Genomic DNA, 19,325 nt, shown 5'->3' with positions numbered 1-19,325 from the left:
CTTCTTCTCCTGACTCACCAGGGATGGCACACTGGTCCCTTTCCTTCACAGACCTCCTTCTGTTTCTCCACAAAAGGCGTGTGTCTGCAGGGCGGTGCCGCCCATGGTGTGGTCATGATGGGGGTGTTCTATTAGGGATGGTGCAGAGATTTCTTCTCAGAATCTACTTTGATCCATGGTTACTGTTTGCTTAAGGCAACAGATGAACAAGGTTTTCAGGATGAATCTCAGTTTGGTTGGAAAGAGAACTGTGCTCTGATGGCGCTGTCTGCTGTGGGCAAGGGAGTAGCGAGGTTTTATGGTAGCCATATTAGTCCAAGACCTCATCCCATGTAAACTTCTCAGGTTGTGGACTTTTACTTCAGCAGAAAAAGTAAACAAGTAGGATTGGGACTTCTGAGTTCATGGTCACTACTTGGTTTCCTTTCCAGGTGCGGTTTGAAGGCTTGACAGGAAACGTGCAGTTTAATGAGAAGGGACGCCGGACCAACTACACTCTCCATGTGATTGAAATGAAGCATGATGGCATCCGAAAGGTAAAGGCCACCTTTGCTTCCATTTCACAGGAAGGAGAGGGCTGGGCGAAGCAGAGGGCCAGAGTGGAGGGCCTTGTGAGCCCATCTTTCCTGGACTGGATCTGCTTAAAGAGACTCAGGCAACAAGGATTCTAGACTCAGCTCTGCCACTAACCAGCTGGGACTTTGGGCAAGTCAGTTCCTTTCTCTGAGAATTAATTCACCTGTCTGCAAAATGGAGATAAAAATCTCTACCTTTGTCCAGGGTACTAGTGAAGATCCAAAGGGTGGGAAAGTACTTTGAAAATATAAAGTGATAGGTGTGTATGAAATGCTGCTGCTTTCCCTGAGGGATTCTGAAGAACTTGAGAATGATGGTTATTGATGAAGTTAAACCATTTTCTCCTGATCCACACTTGATCACATCTACTCCATTTCCCCATGAAAGGAGTTAAAAATATGTGTGTGCATTTATGTATTAATATATAGTATATATGCATATTAATTTTTAGAATACATTCAGATCCTTGGAAAAGCATTCACAATTTTACCAGACCCTGTGTTCTCTGGCCTTTGCCAACTTCTCCACCCTTGACCTTGGACACTCACTCTCTTCCTCTCATGACTCCAGTCATTCTGATCGACTTTCATTTCCTTGAGTATATCTTGTTCTTCCTCACCTTGGAGGTTTCACACCTGTTCCCTCTACCTGGCACTCTCTCTACCCCATTCCCCTCTTTTTCTAGACCATATCCTCCTCAGCCTTGAGGACTTAGAGTAAACGTCACTCCCTAGGGAAGACTTCCCTGGCCCCCTTGCCTCATGGCAGCCTCTATTTTTCTGTCCATGGCCTCTATCACATTCTTTATTCTTTATGGTGGCAAGATGCAGTGGTAAGAGGCATGGCATAGTATGGTAGAACGTTAGCAGAGTGCCATGGACCAGAGTGTTGACTCTGGAATCCTGGAACTCAGTCCTGGCACAGACCGCTTATCAGTCTGTGATTCTGGACAAGTTATCCAGCTCCTTCATGCCTTAGTTCTCTCATCTGGTATATGGGGATCACCATATATAATGCCAACCTCATAGGCTCATTGAGAGGATCACATGACCTCACATGTGCAAAAGTTCTAAGTGCTGGGCCTGGCACATTGAAAGTTGGGTCTTTATCTCTCAAACTTAATGCTCTCTATGCCTGTGATGTCAAATACAGCTGCTACTAGCTGTGTATGGCTCTTTAAATTTAATTTTTAATTAATCAAAATTGAAAAGTCAGTCCCTCAGTTGCACTAGCCATGTGGTAAGTGCTCAAGAAGCCCCATGTGGCTAGCAGCTACCATACGAGACAGCACAGAGGGAGACCATTTCCATCATCGCAGAAAGTTCTACTGGACAGCTCTGCTTATGCTCTCTGCCCCCACCTCCCGCAAACCCAGATCCTTTGCTCTCTTGTCTGGAACCCCACCCTCCATGTCTGTCTTACCACATCCCATTCACCAAGGCTGTATTCATTTCCTATCGCTGCTGTAACTAATTACCTCAAACAGTGGCTTAAAAAACACAAATTTATCATAGATCACAAGTCATACTGGGGACTCCCTTTTGGCTAAAATCGAGATATTAGCAGGGCTGTGTACCTTCTGGAAAATCTGTTTCTTTGTCTTTTCCAGTTTCTTCTAGCGACCGCCCATATTTCTCAGTTCCTGTTACCTTTCCTTATCCTCAAACCGAGCAACATCGTATCTCTCTGACCCTTCTCCCATCCTCACATCTTCTCTCTGACCACAGCCAAGAAAGGTTCTCTGCTTTTAAGAACCATGTAGTTAGTTTGGGCCCCCCCCCAGATAACCCGGGATAATCTCCCCATCTCAAGGTCTATAACTTTAACCACATCTGCAGTGTCCTTTCTGCCATGTCAGTTTCTGGGGAAGGGGCATGGACACCGTCAGGGGGTCCACAACCCTGTCTAACCACAAGGGCCAGGTTTCATTGTCTCCTCTGTTATCATGCCTTCCACACCCTATAGAAGCCATCTCCTGACCTCTTGAGTTTCCACAGTACATTTGACTCCCCAGGATGTCAGCACAACATCCCCTGTTGCAGGTCTATTTACACATATCCCATTCTCCTTCCTAGACTGTGAACACTTTGAGGGCCCAGAACCCCTTTCCCACCTTCTACTGGGCACACATCAGGACTCAGCTACCATAGGCTACCTGTGCTAACTTTTAGCAGGTGCCAACCAAGGGCTCCCTGTCTGGCTATGACCATAACCATTAGGGGCCTAACCACTTTCCAGCAAACCTTTGGCATGGTGATTGCACAAGGGCATTGTCCTTGGGGAATAAATTTACTGCAAGTGATGCTCATTCCAGAAATAGTCCAAGTCTGAGTTAATTTCTCTTAGCCCCTATTCTTCTGACTCCTGCTCTGGAAAAGACATCTGCTAGGTTACTTAGTTCTCATAATCCTCAATTTCCACATCTATAAAATGGAGACATATCATGTATGCACTGGCACCTGATCCTTGTTCAGTGAAAGTTACCTAGGTGAGTGGTTACTGACAGGTATGGCCAATGGCAAGGAGGTAGCATGTGACTAAAGTCTGAGCACACTGGGATGACTTATTTATCTTTTTCAAAGCATTCTGTTCTTTGGTGTGATTGTGAAGAATATCAGCCTTCATGATATAGCTCTCCTTTTCTAGATGGATTAACTGAGGCAGGCCAGCCTAATAGGCTGCCTAAGGTCTCCCAGCGAGCTGTGAATAAATGGGGACCTTAATTTGGGCCCCATGACTCTCCGCGCCACATTCATCTTGCTGTAGCCAGTGTCACAGCTAAATGGCTCAAGTGACACAATTGGAACATTTCCAATGACTGGTGGGGGGAGTGGAGAGCTCAGAGTATTTTTACGCCCTTAGAAGGGACACCAGTTATATGACCTCCTTCCCAGACCATCTTCCTCTCAGATGCAGAGAAGGGGTGGTGTCACCCCCTGCAGTGTACATGAAAACATAAAAGTAGTTCTTTTGTGGAAGGCCTTGGGCAGACAAGCAAGTTGCTCCTACGTAAAAAATTGTTGACCATGGATGGACCTGGGCTCTCCCTCAGAATCCTCAGAATGGCCTATTTCCCTCAGGGAAGAAAAAAATACTATTTCCTGGTGGACAAAATTGGCATGTGTCTACTGTATATGAACAGTTGTGTGTTTGTCAGAATTAGAACAGGGATGTTATCCAGTTCTTTTCCCTCCAGGGTAATGGGGTGGTTGAAAATAAAGCCAGGTTTTTCTCTACACATGAGCAGTAGGCTAGATGTACTGGAGACATAATGGTGATAAGATAGAGACGAAGAGATGGCAGAGGCTTCTGCCCTGGCCCTGTTGTCACCTGGAGGGGGGGCGGCCTTAACTTCTCTGAAGTGAAGAAATGAATGAGAGGTGCTGAGCTATGCAACCCCAAATTCCTCTCTGCCCTGATGCCTTAGATGCCAGTGCATGTGACTGCCTCTTTGTCAGCCTCACCCCTGCAGTCATATTGTCCATCTCCTGGCTGGACTTCGGCTTCCTCGGAGCAAGAGGGGTTAGGGACCCCCCTCAGCTGCCCAGCTGCCCATTGGTGTGAACTTCCCCAATCACTCCTCCTGGGAGCAGGGGTCTCAGCATTTTGTGTTGACCCTAAACCTCATCAGAGACTGTGGGGAGCCCCCTCATCTCCTCAAGACCTGCACTTCATCAAGAATTCTCCTCAGGGGGCGCCTGGGTGGCTCAGTCGTTAGGCGTCTGCCTTCGGCTCAGGTCATGGTCCCAGGGTCCTGGGATCAAGCCCCGCATCGGGCTCCCTGCTCGGTGGGAAGCCTGCTTCTCTCTCTCCCACTCCCCCTGCTTGTGCTCTCTCTCTCGCTGTGTCTCTCTCTGTCAAATAAATAAGTAAAATCTTAAAAAAAAAAAAAGAAGAAGAAGAAGAATTCTCAGGAGGGGAGGCACCATGGCAAGATCAGCGGTTCTCAAACTGCAGGAAATAGAAGAACTACCTGGAAGCCTTGTTAAAAAAATATAGATTCCTGGGTCCCAACAGCTGGACACTCTGTTTTTAGAGCACGGAGATGAGGCTCAGGAATATGCACATTTAAAAAGCCTGCTCCCCAAGCCAGGAGGCTCATGGCGCTCTAGGTGTTTGGGTGAGAAACACTGGCAGAATGGTTATGAGCTTGGGCTTTGGAGGCACACAGGCCAGGACTTGAGTCTCTGCTCTGCTCTTCGCTAGGCACATGACCTAGAACAAGTTATTTTGCCTCACTGGACCTCAGTCACATCATCTCCTCCAAAAGGGGGTAAGATTCTGACCTTCACAGGGTTGCTGTTGGAATTACAGGCAACAGTGCCTCCTGTCCCCACTGCTTGCAGTGAGAGATTCAGAAAGTAGCACCTGCCATGGAGTGGATGTTTAGCACATTTTCTTTGTTTGTTTCAACCCCCTTCTTTAGGCCACAGGGTTTTTCTTTTTTGTCAGCCTTGAGTTTGAGTGAATCAGGCCATACAAGCCCATGGAATGGATAAATCACCAAACAGAAAGAACAGAGTAACCTTAAAATCCATGAGCAAATGGCTGCGCTTTATTTTTCAGATCCAGAGGCTGTTTTCAACTTACTTTACAATGACTAAATTCTTGCTTAGACTGTGGGCTCAAGCATCCTTTGTTTATAGGGAATCTGACTTTGAGAAAATCAATTCCCCCCGATCTGTGGCTTCAGGCCTTTTACTCAATCAGCCTCCTAGCAAAGTAATTTCTTAGATTCGAGAGTGACCTACTTGTGCTCGTTTTGGTGAACATTACATGGCCTTACCTGATATATGTAATAAAGAGGAGCTGCTGCTTCGTGATTTGGGGCCTCAGGGACACTCTCCTGATCTTCTGGCCTATATCCTTGGCACTGATTTGCCAACATACCCTCTAGGTATCTGGGTCCAGTCTGACATCCCACTGAAATGTGCACACTTCCGAGCATCCATCCATCATACATTTAGCGGCTCCAGATACCAGAATTGTCACTGACTCTGCTAAAGCTGAATTCTCAGCTGTTCACCAGTGGGTACTGATTCAAATAGAGATCTCTGTCCGAGATCTAAAATATGTGGTCAAATTCAGGTAAGATCACAAATTCTGGTAAGTGTCTGCCAAGGGAGAAGTGTAAGGAAAGTCCTCCTTTCATCACGGGAGCAGCACTGTGACCTTGTTTCATCACGGGGGCAGCACTGTGACCTTGACCATATTTACCACCATCATGGGTCCTGTAGCTATCTTCCCACCTGACTGTAGGCATGTGCTTCTCATTGCAACTTGACTTGAGTTCCCCTACCCTGCCCTCCCCAAGTTGCTTTTCCCTGGTTCTGCCCTTCTGTGTAACTGCAGAGGACAGCCTGGGCAGGAAAGCAAACTAAAGTGACACAAAGTCCTGCTGATGTCAAAAGTAATCTAAACAATTCACACCTGTACCTCTGAAACAAATAATATATTATATGTTTAAAAAAAAAAAAGAAGATAGTAGGAAGAGAAAAATGAAGGGGGGGAAATTGGAGGGGGAGACGAACCATGAGAGACTATGGACTATGGGAAACAGACCGAGGGTTCTAGAGGGGAGGGGGATGGGGGGATGGGTTAGCCTGGTGATGGGTATTAAAGAGGGCACGTACTGCATGAAGCACTGGGTGTTATGCACAAACAATGAATCATGGAACACTACATCAAAAACTAATGATGTAATGTATGGTGACTAACACAACATAATAAAATTTAAAAAAAATTTAATTTAAAAAACAAAAGAATTCACAGCCCTCCATTCCATAGGATCTTTGGAAATTTTTCTATAAATCCTGGCAACCCAACTTTGGACATGCCGAATCCTCTAAGACATCGCTTCAACCCAACCACCTCTCGATATTTCCACTCAGGAAATAAACCCCAGAGCCCAGGCCACCTCCACCTGCCTGGACGCGTTCAGGAGCCTCCTGACCTATCACCACTGAGTTCCAACAGAGGCTGTGTGACCCACAAAGCCTGAAACATTCACTGTCTGCTTCTTTACAGATGAAGTTTGCTGACCGCTGGTCTGGATATATACTGTCTTTCTTCCCCTCTTCTCTAACTCCCTGCCACTAAAATGTCAGCTCTTTAAAAGCAAGGACCATAGTTGTGTTATTTATTATCTCCTCAGGGCCTGCAATATATTGACATGTAGTAAGCACATGCAAATAAGTGGTTGTTTATTAAATGAGTGGGCAGTTGATTGGATGTTGCTGGGCAACCAGAGTGCCTGCTATTCTGGCTCATATTTCCATAGATCTGCCAGCAAATATGAAAAAAAAAAATGCTGGCACCTTTGAAGTAACACTTAAAGCAGAATTCAAAGTCCTACATAAATGTATTAAGTTCAAATCCTTTAAGTGCGTTAGTTAAGATAACCCTAGGTGCTGTGACAGATAAACTGTGAATTCTTAGCTGTTTAATGCAGTAGATGTTTAATTCTTATTCACCTGGTGGCCAGTTTTGGGGCTGAGGGCCCCGGTTGAGACTCAGGCTTACAGAGACTCCACTCTCTGCTTGCATCTCTCTGGCTGTCAACATCTGGCTAACAGATGAGGAAGAACCTGCCCCGGAGATTTGGGGGAGTCAGGCTAGGAGACATGTGCATGACTCCTGCTGTATCCCACTGGCCAGAACCCAGTCACCTGGCCCACCTAGATGCCAGGCAGCCTGGGAATTATAACTGCTGGCTAGGGAGCCACTTCCCAGCAACACCTCTATGCTAGGGAAAGAGAGCAAGAATCCTTGCTGGTCATTTAGTTGTCTTGGCCACAAAAGGCAACTTACTTTTTAAAAATATATTATAACGGGTCTCATTTTTGGAGGTCCCGGACTGTGGCTGTAGAGGCAGCCTAGGGATACAAATGTATAAATCTGACTTGCTAGCTATGCAAGGTAGATCAATGGAATTTACTCTTCTATAATCATCTCTTCTTAGACTTCATTCACTCAAAAAAAAAGAAAAAATCTGATCTAACATCTAGACTCATTTCCTACATTCAAAGAATCTTTAGAGGTAGATGGAAACAGGAGATCAAAAATTAGAACTGGCCCCAGGAGAAGACCTCTCAGTGTTAGAATTGTTTAAATCCCCTCCTGAATAGTGGGCCCCATTCTTTACCCAACCACTAGCTCTGATTTTCTTTCAGATGGAATCAAAGATCTTGCATATCCTCAGTAGAGAATCAAAATGCTGTATAATAATCCAACCCATTTCTCTAAGAAAGGGAAATTTGCTCTCATCTCTGACGTGCAGTGTCTCTTCAAAAATCTTTGCCAACTTTCTTTTCATTGAACGGTGGAACCAGATTTCTCAGCCTTTTAGCTTATGCGAGGTGAAAGCTGGGTTTTGGCATCACCCCGCTCTTCTGACTGGCAATATTGTTTTATTTCCCTACATAAAATAAACTTGTTTACAACATTTAACTATTCCTCTAGCTTTTGATATCAAAGAAACTATATAAGCCAAGCTATACAATCATTTTTATAGATCCCAACTTAACACTAGTGTCATGATACTAGCTTTGAAGGACCACTGAAGTCTCGGGGCACCTGGGTGGCTCAGTTGTTAAGTGTCTGCCTTCGGCTCAGGTCATGATCCCAGGGTCCTGGGATCGAGTCCTGCATCGGGCTCCTTGCTCAGTGAGGAGCCTGCTTCTCCCTCTCCCTCTCCCTCTGCTGTTCCCCTTGCTTGTACTCTCTCTCTCTCTCTCTCTGACAAATAAATAAATAAAAATCTTAAAAAAAAAACCCTATGATTTAAAAAAAAAATTAAAGTCTCTTTCTAAGCCATATGAATCTGGTCTACACAGATTTATCTTGCTCCCCCCCCTTTATCAAAATAACTTGGGATTTTAGAGCAATGTTTTATGGTTTGGGGAGCATTTACCCTAGAACATTCTACATGTAAAGAGGGTTACTTTGCCAAATGAATTTAAGAAATGCTCTATAATATATACTTCTTTTGGAGATTGACAATTTCAAAAGTAAATTGATCCTGAAATGTCTTATACCACAGAAACTTGTTAGCCTTCAACTAGGCAATATCCAACTGAAATCATTTTTTAGTTTACTGACAACTTAATATAAGCCACACACTATGCTCATTGTTGTACATGCATTAACTCATTTAAGCCTCAGCAGCCCCGAGAGACAGATACTCTGTATCAGATACTCAGACACTTTTGATGTATCTGTTCTACAGAACAGGAATTAGCGCCCGTTGCGGTCAGGTAACTGGCCCTAACATTAGTAATTAGGAGAGTCTATCTCTTAAACCATGTCTTTCTATGCCAGAGATTAATGTCTTGACTATCAAGCCCCCACTTTAAAAAATAATACCTAATAATACACTGCAGATTTTAGAGAAATTCGTTGCCTGTCAAAAGAGGCAACTTGCTCTATACTGACGGTGTGAGTAGGAGCAGCTAAACCTTCGGCTAATTGTGAAGAAAGAAGAAGAAAGAAGAAAGAAAGGGAAGGGGTGGAGAGGGGAGAGGAAGGGAGGGGAGGGGAGGGAAGGTGAGAGGAAGGAAAAGGAGGAGAACGGAAAAGGGAATGAAAACCCCTTAGCATCATCCTTGGGGGGAAAAGGGGGAAAAATGACATTTGCCAGCCCCTCTCCCAAGTTTGTTTTGATTATATTAAATAATCTAACCTTTGAGGCTGATGCCCTGGCTTCTCTGCCCTGCCACTAATCTGCTATATAATCCGTATAAGGTAAATCACTACATCAAAAACTGATGTATTGTATGGTGACTAACATGACATAATAAAATTTAAAAAAAAAGTTAAATCATTTGATTTCCCCAAGCTTCCATTATCCCATCTGTAAAACAGAGAAAATAATCCCAAGCCTGTCTGAGCTATTTGCATTTCGCGAAGAGCTAGAGTTAAATGTTGTGAAAGTACTTTCGAAAATTTTAAAAACTCGCATAGTGATATACTACAATAGTGGTTTTAAACATTTTCAGCCAGAGGGCTCCTTGTTAAGGGGAATCCCAATATGTGAAAGAACTAAAAAGCAGAGCTGACTGTTTGAAAGAGGGATGAGGAACCCAGAGCTCTCCCCCCGCACTTCCTGACCCTTCACCCACCTCCCATGAAAGTGGGGAAAGGTCCCCACAGATGCCCCAGGGTTCCAGGGAGCACTGACCTAGCAAAATGAGGGAGGCAAGCCTGCATCCTGGTTTTGCACAAGTCCCATGGTCCCTCTCTATAAAAGGAAGGGGTTGGCATCAGAGACTCTTAATCTCAGGAAACAAACTGAGGGTTGCTGGAGTGGAGGGGGGTGGGAGGGACAGGGTGGCTGGGTGATAGACATTGGGGAGGGTATGTGCTATGGTGAGTGCTGTGAATTGTGTAAGACTGATGAATCACAGATCTGTACCCCTGAAACAAACAATGCACTATAATTAAAAAAAAAAAAAAAAAAAGGAAGGGGTTGGAAGAAATGATTCTTCATGCCTCTTTCAGCTCTGACATTCTGGAAATCTGTTGCTGATGCTTGTGTCATACAAAAGAAATGTCTCCTTCAGTGCTGACTAAAAGTGCCTCACACAGGCAACATTGTGCATGTGCCTGCACTGAAGGTAGATCTTGACCCAGTGTCCTGAGAGACAGGCCTCTGAGCTGTCTCAGCACCAACAGGGTCTACTGTCTCCATGTTGGAGGTACACATTTCTCTTAACAAACATTTCCTGAGCTGCTTCTCTGTGAAAGAATATGCTGTGCTAAGAAAGGCATTCTAGAATGAACAGACCTCTGGCTTTGTCCACCAGGAGCCCACAGCACCGTGGAGAGATGGGGATGGACATACAAACAGCCAGACTACAGGGCCAGTGGGGACCTCTGGCTTTGTCTACCAGGAGCCCACAGCACTGTGGAGAGATGGGGACTGACATACAAACAGCCAGACTATAGGGGATCCCCAGTGGAGACCTACTTGGGGCACTAAGGGTGGGCAGGCAGCTTCCTGGAGCACCATAGGGAATGGCCCTGCAGTCAAGTCTTCCGGGCTCAGATCCTGGCTCCGTGACTCTCCACATCTCCATTTCTTCACATTTAAAATGGGAATGATAATTAAGTATCCACTTCATAGGTTTTTGTGAGGATGGAAGAAGTTAAAACATAAAAAACACTTAGGAGAGTGCCTAAAACCCAGGAAGCACTCACTAACTGTTAACTAAGATGATTCCCAACCCAGAGCCAAGTCCCCTGGTAGCAAGAACAGCATAGTCACTTTCCAGCTGCATCACCTTGGGCAAGTTACAAACTCCCTTAAGCCAAATGAAATGGCACAAAAACTTTAAAACACTCAGCATCTGACGTAGCAAGAACATAATCAGTGTTGGTAATTATCATCATTGTTGTTAATGGCAGTGAGATCGCAGAGAGAACTTCTTTCCAACCGAGGGAACAGGGAAAAACATCAAGGTGACAGTGCTATTTGAGTTGACCACTGGCCCGTGCCTCAACTCTGGGAGCCTGAGCTGAGTTCTGGCGTGTGGGAGGTCTGCTCATCCCTCTGCATATGCACTTCCAGTTCTCTTTCCCTTACCCTACATCTACAGGTAGCAGAATGACCAAAGAACAAAACATAACTGTCTAATGATAGAGACAGAGACAGAAGTGTGTATTTGTGTGTATATATGTATTAGCCACACCATTCTGCTCTTCCCAAACCATCCATGACTCCCTGTTGCCTTCAGGATAAAGTCTGTACTGTTTAGCCTGGAATTCAAATCCATCTGCTACCCAGACCCACATGCCCGCTGCCCTGTTGGGCTAACCCTATCTTCTACCCAGGAGCCATTGAACTTACGGATCTAGGCAGAGTCCAGCCTTCACATCTTGACACATGTTCAAGTTCTCTCCAGCCTGAAAGGCTTGGGCCCAACCTGTCCATCCTTCATGATCTCGTGTGTTGCATGTATCATCTCTTTCCAAATAGGCTGGGGGACTTCTCAGGAGCAAGGACTACCTCTTAGACTTTTGTATCTCTCTCAACCCGCCACACAATACTCCCAGTGTTTTAGCTCAGAGCCTTGCACACAAGAGGGACCCAATAAATATTTGCTGAAAGACCTTGGAAAATGAGCCAGTATAAATAACCTACTGATTAAAAAAATAATAATAATAATAATGTTTTCAGCCAGTATTTTTAGGCACTAATATATCCTCAGTATTATCATAGTTTATAATTAGAAGTAAGAGATATAAATGATAAAAATAACCATCACCTAGGAAGTTAAATCTAGATGGAAAAATACAGTTAATCTAAAAAGAAAGCAAAAGGAATATAATTTTTAAAATGTATGTTTCCAACTACCATTCAGAATGAGCTCAGGAAAAGAAGGGTTAATAGGCAGGGAGGAAAAAGGGGTTTGAGCTGTAAACAACTGCAGGGAATTCAATTTCCACAGCCCTGGCTTGCATTGTACAAAATAGTTCAGCTGCTTTAACAGTTAAGCCCGCCCCGCTCAAAGGGGGCAATTTCCAGGCTCAGCCCATCATGGTGAGGATGTTCGTAAGGGTGGGGCTGGGAGGACCTGGAGAGCATTTTACCTCTCCTTGTTTTTATCTACCAATACTTTAGAGCCTGATGTGTCCAGTATTGTATGGTGTGATGCTGAGGCCCTTGCTTTTTGGTCTGGTGTTGGCTGGGTGGTCCACAGTAGGCCAGTCCTGAGGAACCTGGCTCATCTGATGTCACCACCTTCCTCTCCTTAACAGATTGGTTACTGGAATGAAGATGATAAGTTTGTCCCTGCAGCCACCGATGCTCAAGCCGGGGGAGACAATTCAAGTGTCCAGAATAGGACATACATCGTCACTACAATCCTAGTGAGTACTCAGTCCTTCATCAAGGTTATCTGGGATGTAAGCTAAACCAGCACAGAGGTTTTCCCCAGAGCAAAACGTGGTCACTCTTCTTGTCAAAACTGTCCCATAGGTAGAAAGAGGGAGTGGAAAAAGGTAGAAATCAGAGATGCTGTTTTCAGTCTGGCTCTGCCATGATTTCACTTTGTATCCTTGGGTAAGTCACTTACTCCCTCCTTCGAGCCACAGTTTCCCCATATATAAAACATAATGGTGAGACTGAATTAGGGTGGTTCTCAGACTTTACATTCCCTCAGTAGAAGCCAATTTCAAAGAAAGTTTCCTAAAGCCCATAACTCTAGGTGTTTTATATCCACTTTAAGTGGAGCTGCTGCCCATTCTCAGTGATTGACCACGAGAAAGCTGGAGACTGTTCAGGATCTACTTTCCCAGCATAGTGCGCCTAGAGGTACCTCCAAAAAGTACAAGAGCCCCTAGAACATAATTTAAAAAGCTGAGCCCTACATCTCAGTGATGAAATATTCTTATTTTAAGAGTTTGCTTCCTTAACCCAAGAAGTCTTGTAATAGAGGGAGCAGAAATGCAGGACATAGACTTAGGGACTTCGACTTCTCCAAAGTTAACCAATGTTGGTGAAATCCTCCTCTGCCAGGCCAAAGTCCTCCTTACCTCTGCGTGGACCCACAACCCACGTTCTCTCTCCCCCCATTTCTCCACCAGGAAGATCCTTATGTGATGCTCAAGAAGAATGCCAACCAGTTTGAGGGCAATGACCGCTACGAGGGCTACTGTGTAGAGCTGGCAGCAGAGATTGCCAAGCACGTGGGCTACTCCTACCGTCTTGAGATTGTCAGCGATGGAAAATATGGAGCCCGTGACCCTGACACCAAGGCTTGGAACGGCATGGTGGGAGAGCTGGTCTATGGAGTAAGTTCTCCACGGGGTGGGGAATTGGAGGGCAGAGACAGGATTTGACAGAAAGTCATTTGGTGGTTGGCTGGCCCTGCCTACAGTTACTGTTGGACCCCTTAACTTAGTATTGTTGTTGCCAAAAAGATGAGAGGTTCAAAATCCATTATCTTAAGACATTCTTTGCTCAAGGTTCCCGGTCCCAGCTTGCTCAGCCAAACTCAGCTCACTCTTGTGACTTCGGTTGATGATCATCTAACACAGGTGATCCCTGAGCTTCAGATCCAGTTTTCCCAAGGCAGACTGCTAAGTTGCCCCTTCCCTGCTCAAGGTCATTTATGGCCCTGCCATGTAAATTTCTTCACTGGGGTTAGATGCATCCTGGATCCAACCCAACTTTCTAGTCACTCACCCCAGTACTCCCTCTTGTACCTTCCACTTTTGCCAAACTACCCCAAGTCATTCTGTTCTGTAGAGTGCTTCCTTCTATTCAGCACCCCCAAAGTCCTGTCCCTCCTCCAAAATCTGTATCAAATATTGCTTTTTCCAAGGTGTCATTTCCTTCCCCCGCATAATAGGTATAAACTCTCCTTTCTAAGTGCTCTTGCCTTCCCCTGCAGGATTTAGTTTCTTCTATTATGGCTAACCCCACCTTGTATAATAGTTATCTGTGTAATAGGAGTAGATCTCTCTGTATTTATATCACTCACTACATTTGAAATAACACCGTGCACAATTGCTATAAAATCTTCAATAAGTTGAAGCAGTTTTGAGAAGCCACTGAATGCCTAAATTGCCTTAAGTATTTAAGGAATCACCAAGAAGTAAAAGATCTGGTCCCTGTCCCCAAGGATCTTAACATTTTATAGGATAGAAAATACAATGAGAGAGGATAGTAAAAGATAGCATAGTTCATGGATCAGGCAAGAGGCTAACATGAGTTTGTCTAGCCCTCAAGAGGGGTATGGAACCTGAAAAGTGGCCATGTTCAAATAGAGAGAAGGGCAGCCCAGGAGTTTCTCGGGATGGAAGTAAGAAAGAGTGAGAAAACACTGGTTACTTGTGCACAGAGCTCAGACTGAGTAGTCAGGGCTACGTTTGAGTAAGAAATGACATGGGGAAGAGTGGATTGATTCAGCGGGCACTGGGATATGATGAAGATACTTGAGCAGAGAACAACAAAAGGCAACATAAGAAGTCAGCCACCACTTGCAGGAAATCGTGCAGAAATTGAAGGCTGCAAGCTGGGTCTCTGCACAGAAGCACATGCTGAGTACCAGGTTGATGTTGAGTTTCCAGTCAGGATGAAGCAACCATTTAGGTTAAATCTCATCATCCCCTATCAGGACAAACAGGAGTCAGGATGACCTTGAGAGCCACACAAAGGGAATTCAAAGGAGAGGTGAGATCGGCAAAATCTTCCACAGGAAAGTGGCTTTTGAGATGACCTGGTAAGATGCTTAATGAGTTGGGGGGGGGGATGTGCTTCTACCCTTTCTCCTCCCTCTACTTTCTCTCACCTTGGGAAGCTCCACTGATGACAGAGACCCAGATGGTTAACGCTGCATCTGGAGGCTGGTTTCCATGGGAACCTCCACTAGCATTCATCTTCACCCTCATCCCATGGAACGCAGTTCCCTTAGCAAAAGGCCTGTGATTCAGGCAGAACAATGGTACTACCCTCCCGATGTCAAGCTCCCCAGTAGCCAACAGTCAGTGATGGGCCACTGACTCATCCGTAAGAAACCAGTTACCTTTGATGCCCCAGGGCCCGTCCTTCCCCATCCATCCTCTCCCCTCCATTGGGCCTATCTTTCTGCGCAGTATAAACTATATTCTGAAGGCTCCATGATGGGCCCAGTTCAGTACTCGCCCTTGATTTTTGGTCTGGCTTTCTTTTTCTGTCTCCTTGAGGAAGAATAGAGGAGATTAAGGAAGCATCTATCAGCCACAAACAACTAGAAGGTTGGACAAAACTCACTCGGAGGCCTCTAAATTTATTCTTTCTGTGCTTTTAAACAGCTAAGCCAATCAAGGTTTCCCATCTTCCTTTTGCTTCCTCTTGTTCTTATCAAAAATTGTAGGAGTAGCCTTACTACAGGAAGTATGTGCTAGGTGCCACGCTAAATGCTGTACCCACGTTATTTTGCATACTCCTAACAACCCCATAAGATATATATAATTATTTTTCCACATTTTATAGATAAGGACACAGAGCCCCAGTGGGGGGTGGGTCATTTGGCCAAGGACAGCTAGTAAAAGCAGAGCTGTGACATGTAGCCTTGCTTTCAGCTGCACGCTGGGTCCTACTGCCTCTATAGAAACCATACCACCCGAGCACTGGACTGTAAGGCCACTATTAACTGGGAATGAGAATAGCAATAGCGTCTGCGTTCTCTGACACCACACGGTGCAAATGGAGTTTCTGCTTCTTGCATGGGTATGGCTCTGGGCTCGATTCACGGGTGACTTCTCTGCCTGTCCTCTGTCTTGGCGAAGCAGAAATAGAGTGAGTTTTGCAGACAGACACCTAGATTTGAGTTCCAACTCTGCCTGCTGGCTACACAACTCCTACAGGTCACTCAACCCCTGAAAAACGGGGAAGGTGAATGTCTTATCCCAGGGCTGGGGTGGGGAGTTTACCTGCACAGTGCGTGGCTCAGAGTTGATCTCTGTTCCTTATGATCCCTTATGGTTTTCATCGCATGTTGCTTTTACCTACAGCATCAAAACTGTTTACTCTCTCCCCAGGATTATTTCCAGACATCACATATTTTGTCTGGGGCGCTCCTAGGTCAGTGGTTCTCAAAGTGTGACATCTGGACCAGGAGCATTAGCATCACTGGGGAACTTATTAGAAATGCAAACTCTCAGGTATCACTCTCAGATCCAGAAACTCTGCCCCCTGTGTTTTTAAAAAGTCCCCCAGGTGATTCTGATGTATGCTCAACTTGGAGAGCCACTGTCCTAAGAAGTCAGTTTAAGTAAATAATTTTAAGTTTCTGTGAAATGCTTACACTTCACAGTATTCTCACATATTTGAATTCCTTTGATCCTCACAAAACCATCCTATCAAATAGGTAAAGCAAAAATTATTATGCCTCTTTTTTTTTAAATGAGGAATTTGAGGAATTTGATATCCCAAAAGACATCGGTCTCACTTCAGGCCACGTGGTCAGCAAGTCACAGAGCAGAGCAGCTGGTATGCTTTCCCAGTGAGCTCTGCCTTTCACCAATCCTGCAGAGCTCCAGGACCAACCTCAGGTGTTTGAAACAACTCTCCAGACCTCTCAGTCAATGTCAAACAAGCTAAAACACTGAAGCTTTGCACAAACCCCCTTTGCTCCCTGGACCTGAGGTTTTTCTCTATAAAGTAAGGTCACTGAAGGTAGCATCTCCCACTGTGTGTGTGTCCTACACACATGGGTCTCTTTTGATGCTCAGGATCCATGGCCAGATAATTTTAGAAGTACTGCATCTACTTACGTCTCTTGGAAATTCTCAGCGCACAGTGATCTTTTAAAGGTTCTGAGAAGTCTTGCCCCAAAGTAACCTGTTTAAACTCGTGTTTTCCAATGTTTATTTTCATGTTGTGCTTATTAACATCCTTCCAGAAGTCATGTTCCATGAAACAAATCCTGGAATCGCTGAATGAACTAAGCACTAAGATGATGTGCTGCTAGGATTTTTCCAGTCTGCAATTCCTTTTGTTAACTCACGTCAGGAGGCATCAAACAAATCCATTCAATTCTTGTTACCACTTTCAAAGCTGGTCTTCATTCACTTCCCCTTTGGATAACTTGTGGTAGTACCTCTAAGTTATTTCCATGATTTTTCTCCTCCCTTCCCTTTCTGTCTTTCTTTAGATGTTAGGTTATGGAGGAAAGAATAGGTATCTTCTCCCTTGCACTAGCTTGTAAGTGTTTGGGGGGAAAAATATATATATATATGTATGTATATATATATATACATACATATATATATATCAAGATTTATGCAATGGTTATTAGGAAAAAGAACAGAATTACTATCAAATTCACACCTGATTCTACATTGCTTTATGGAAAGTTTCTTTTTCTAGGTGAGAATTTAAGTCATTCTGAAGCCAGGCTTTTGATTCCACCTAAAGCACCTTCTCACAAACCCCAGCCAATGAAAGTAACTGGAGGCAGTCTTGTCTATGCAACACCAGCCAGCAGCTGAGCGGCGCCCTCATCTGCACAGCATCTGTCACCAGCTTCACATCTGCACTGCACTGCAGCATCATGAGAGAAACCAGAGTTACCTTTGATGCCCCAGGGCCCCAGAGAAAGCCATCCTCCTGGAACAGACTTGCACAGACGTGTCTCTCATTTCCAGAATGAGTGTTGTGGCTCCTGTCCATGGAACCTTCTTGGGTTTCCAGGATCTCTTGATCTCAGGCCAACAGAACAGTTCATTTTTATTGTGTTAATAGAGAGAGGGAGGGAAGACCAAAGAGCAAGGCTGGTGATTCCACATGCTGGATGTCCAAGGATGAGCATTTCTTCCAACCTTTTCATGTTTATCTACGTGCTGGATTTGAATTTTTAAAAAGTGAATTAACTATGTTTCTTAGGAGTCTTCTTGAAAAATACTTGTGACGCACCTTTCTTTCCCTCCTCTCTGCAAGGCTTTCACTCACATGATTCCCTCCTTCTGGAATGTGTACTGTTGCCAGAGCAACAAGATCCTACCCCTCCTTCAGTGCCAAATGTATGTGTCACCTCTTTTATGATGCAGCCCCTAATCTCCTCAGCCAAAATTAATGTCTCTCTGGTCTTTCTTCTATATCATTCTGTATCTCTTGGATAGCACATATCCAGCCTACCTTGTAGACTGAGAAGTTGTGTGTGGGCGGCTGGGGTTGGGGAGGGTGGATATGTATACCAACCTCTCCTACTAATTTGTAATGCCCTGAGTGTAGGGACCATAGGTCACCTACAGCTTCCAGCCTAGGGTTTGCACATAGTAAGTGTCCAATAAGTGTTTATTGAGTTAAATTTGCCTTTATCACCTTATTAGCCAGGGATATCTTGGCTGCAGGTAAAAGAAACCCAATCCAAACTGGCTTAGGCAAACAGAAAGTTTGGTTTATGTTCCTGGAGACAAACAGAATATATTAACCCATTTTCCTAGGAGTCCAGGGTAAGCCCTGAATTTAGCATGGCCCAAATTATATTATGGACCAGTTTCTGCATCTCTCATGCTGACTCTCAGGGCTAATAATGCTCATTAAACCAACTTGGGTACTATGCCATTTTTTTAAGATTTTATTTATTTATTTATTTATTTATTTATTTGCGAGAGAGAGAGAGAGAGAGAGCATGCATGAGCAGGGGGAGGGGTAGAGGGAGAGGGAGAGGCAGACTCCCTGGCGCTCTATCCCAGGACCCTGAGATCATGACCTGAGCCAAACAAAGGCAGCTGCTTAACCGACTGAGCCACCTAGGCACCCGGGTCCTATGCCATTTTTGAATGAATCATTCTGACCAGGGAAATGAAGTACTGATAGCCAAACCCAGGTCATGTGCTTCACCACATAACCAGGTGATCAGCCCCATTTGAACTGAAAGGACCAGGAGTGGGGCAGCCGTGATTTTCCAGCGGTGGAAGGAGGTACGGCGGCTGGGCAGGCAGAAGCAACAGATATCACAGCGTCCCCCTCCAGTAATGTGAGGAAGATGCCTTCACAGTTAGAGCTGTCAAACAATGGGATAATTCCTCCTGTAAGGTAGTGAGCTGATCATTCATTTGTCAGAAATACCTTATAGAGAGTAGGAGGGATTAGACTTCTAAGGTTCTTTTCAACTCTCACATCCTTTGAGGTGCAAAAGAATATTCAGTGGAGAGAGAAACGAGAGAATACAGAGCTGCTGAGCTCAACTGCATTTTTTCTTCTTCTTCCTCTTTTTTTTTTTTTTTTTTTTTTTTTTTTTGCAGAGAGCCGATGTGGC

General features: G+C 44.7%; 1 protein-coding gene across 5 annotated transcripts in view; it reads left to right on the top strand.

Annotated features, from left to right (window-relative positions):
- GRIA1 (glutamate ionotropic receptor AMPA type subunit 1) overlaps nucleotides 1–19,325 on the top strand; it is a 299,507-nt gene that overhangs the window by 190,625 nt on the left and 89,557 nt on the right. For all 5 annotated transcript variants that reach the window (XR_012377477.1, XM_025867184.2, XM_025867186.2 and 2 more), the window contains exons 8-10: nucleotides 432–536; nucleotides 12,334–12,444; nucleotides 13,162–13,368. Coding sequence is in view for 4 of the 5 variants with exons in the window: in XM_025867184.2 (XP_025722969.1) it covers nucleotides 432–536; nucleotides 12,334–12,444; nucleotides 13,162–13,368 (423 nt within the window). In the remaining variant the exon portion in view is untranslated. The remainder of the gene's footprint in view (nucleotides 1–431; nucleotides 537–12,333; nucleotides 12,445–13,161; nucleotides 13,369–19,325) is intronic.

The sequence above is a fragment of the Callorhinus ursinus genome, unplaced genomic scaffold, assembly GCF_003265705.2.
Source record: "Callorhinus ursinus isolate GAN/ISIS: 27379988/994484 unplaced genomic scaffold, GSC_fseal_2.0 scaffold3, whole genome shotgun sequence".
Classification (NCBI taxonomy): domain Eukaryota; kingdom Metazoa; phylum Chordata; class Mammalia; order Carnivora; family Otariidae; genus Callorhinus; species Callorhinus ursinus.
This window is presented reverse-complemented; position numbering and strand designations above follow the sequence as displayed.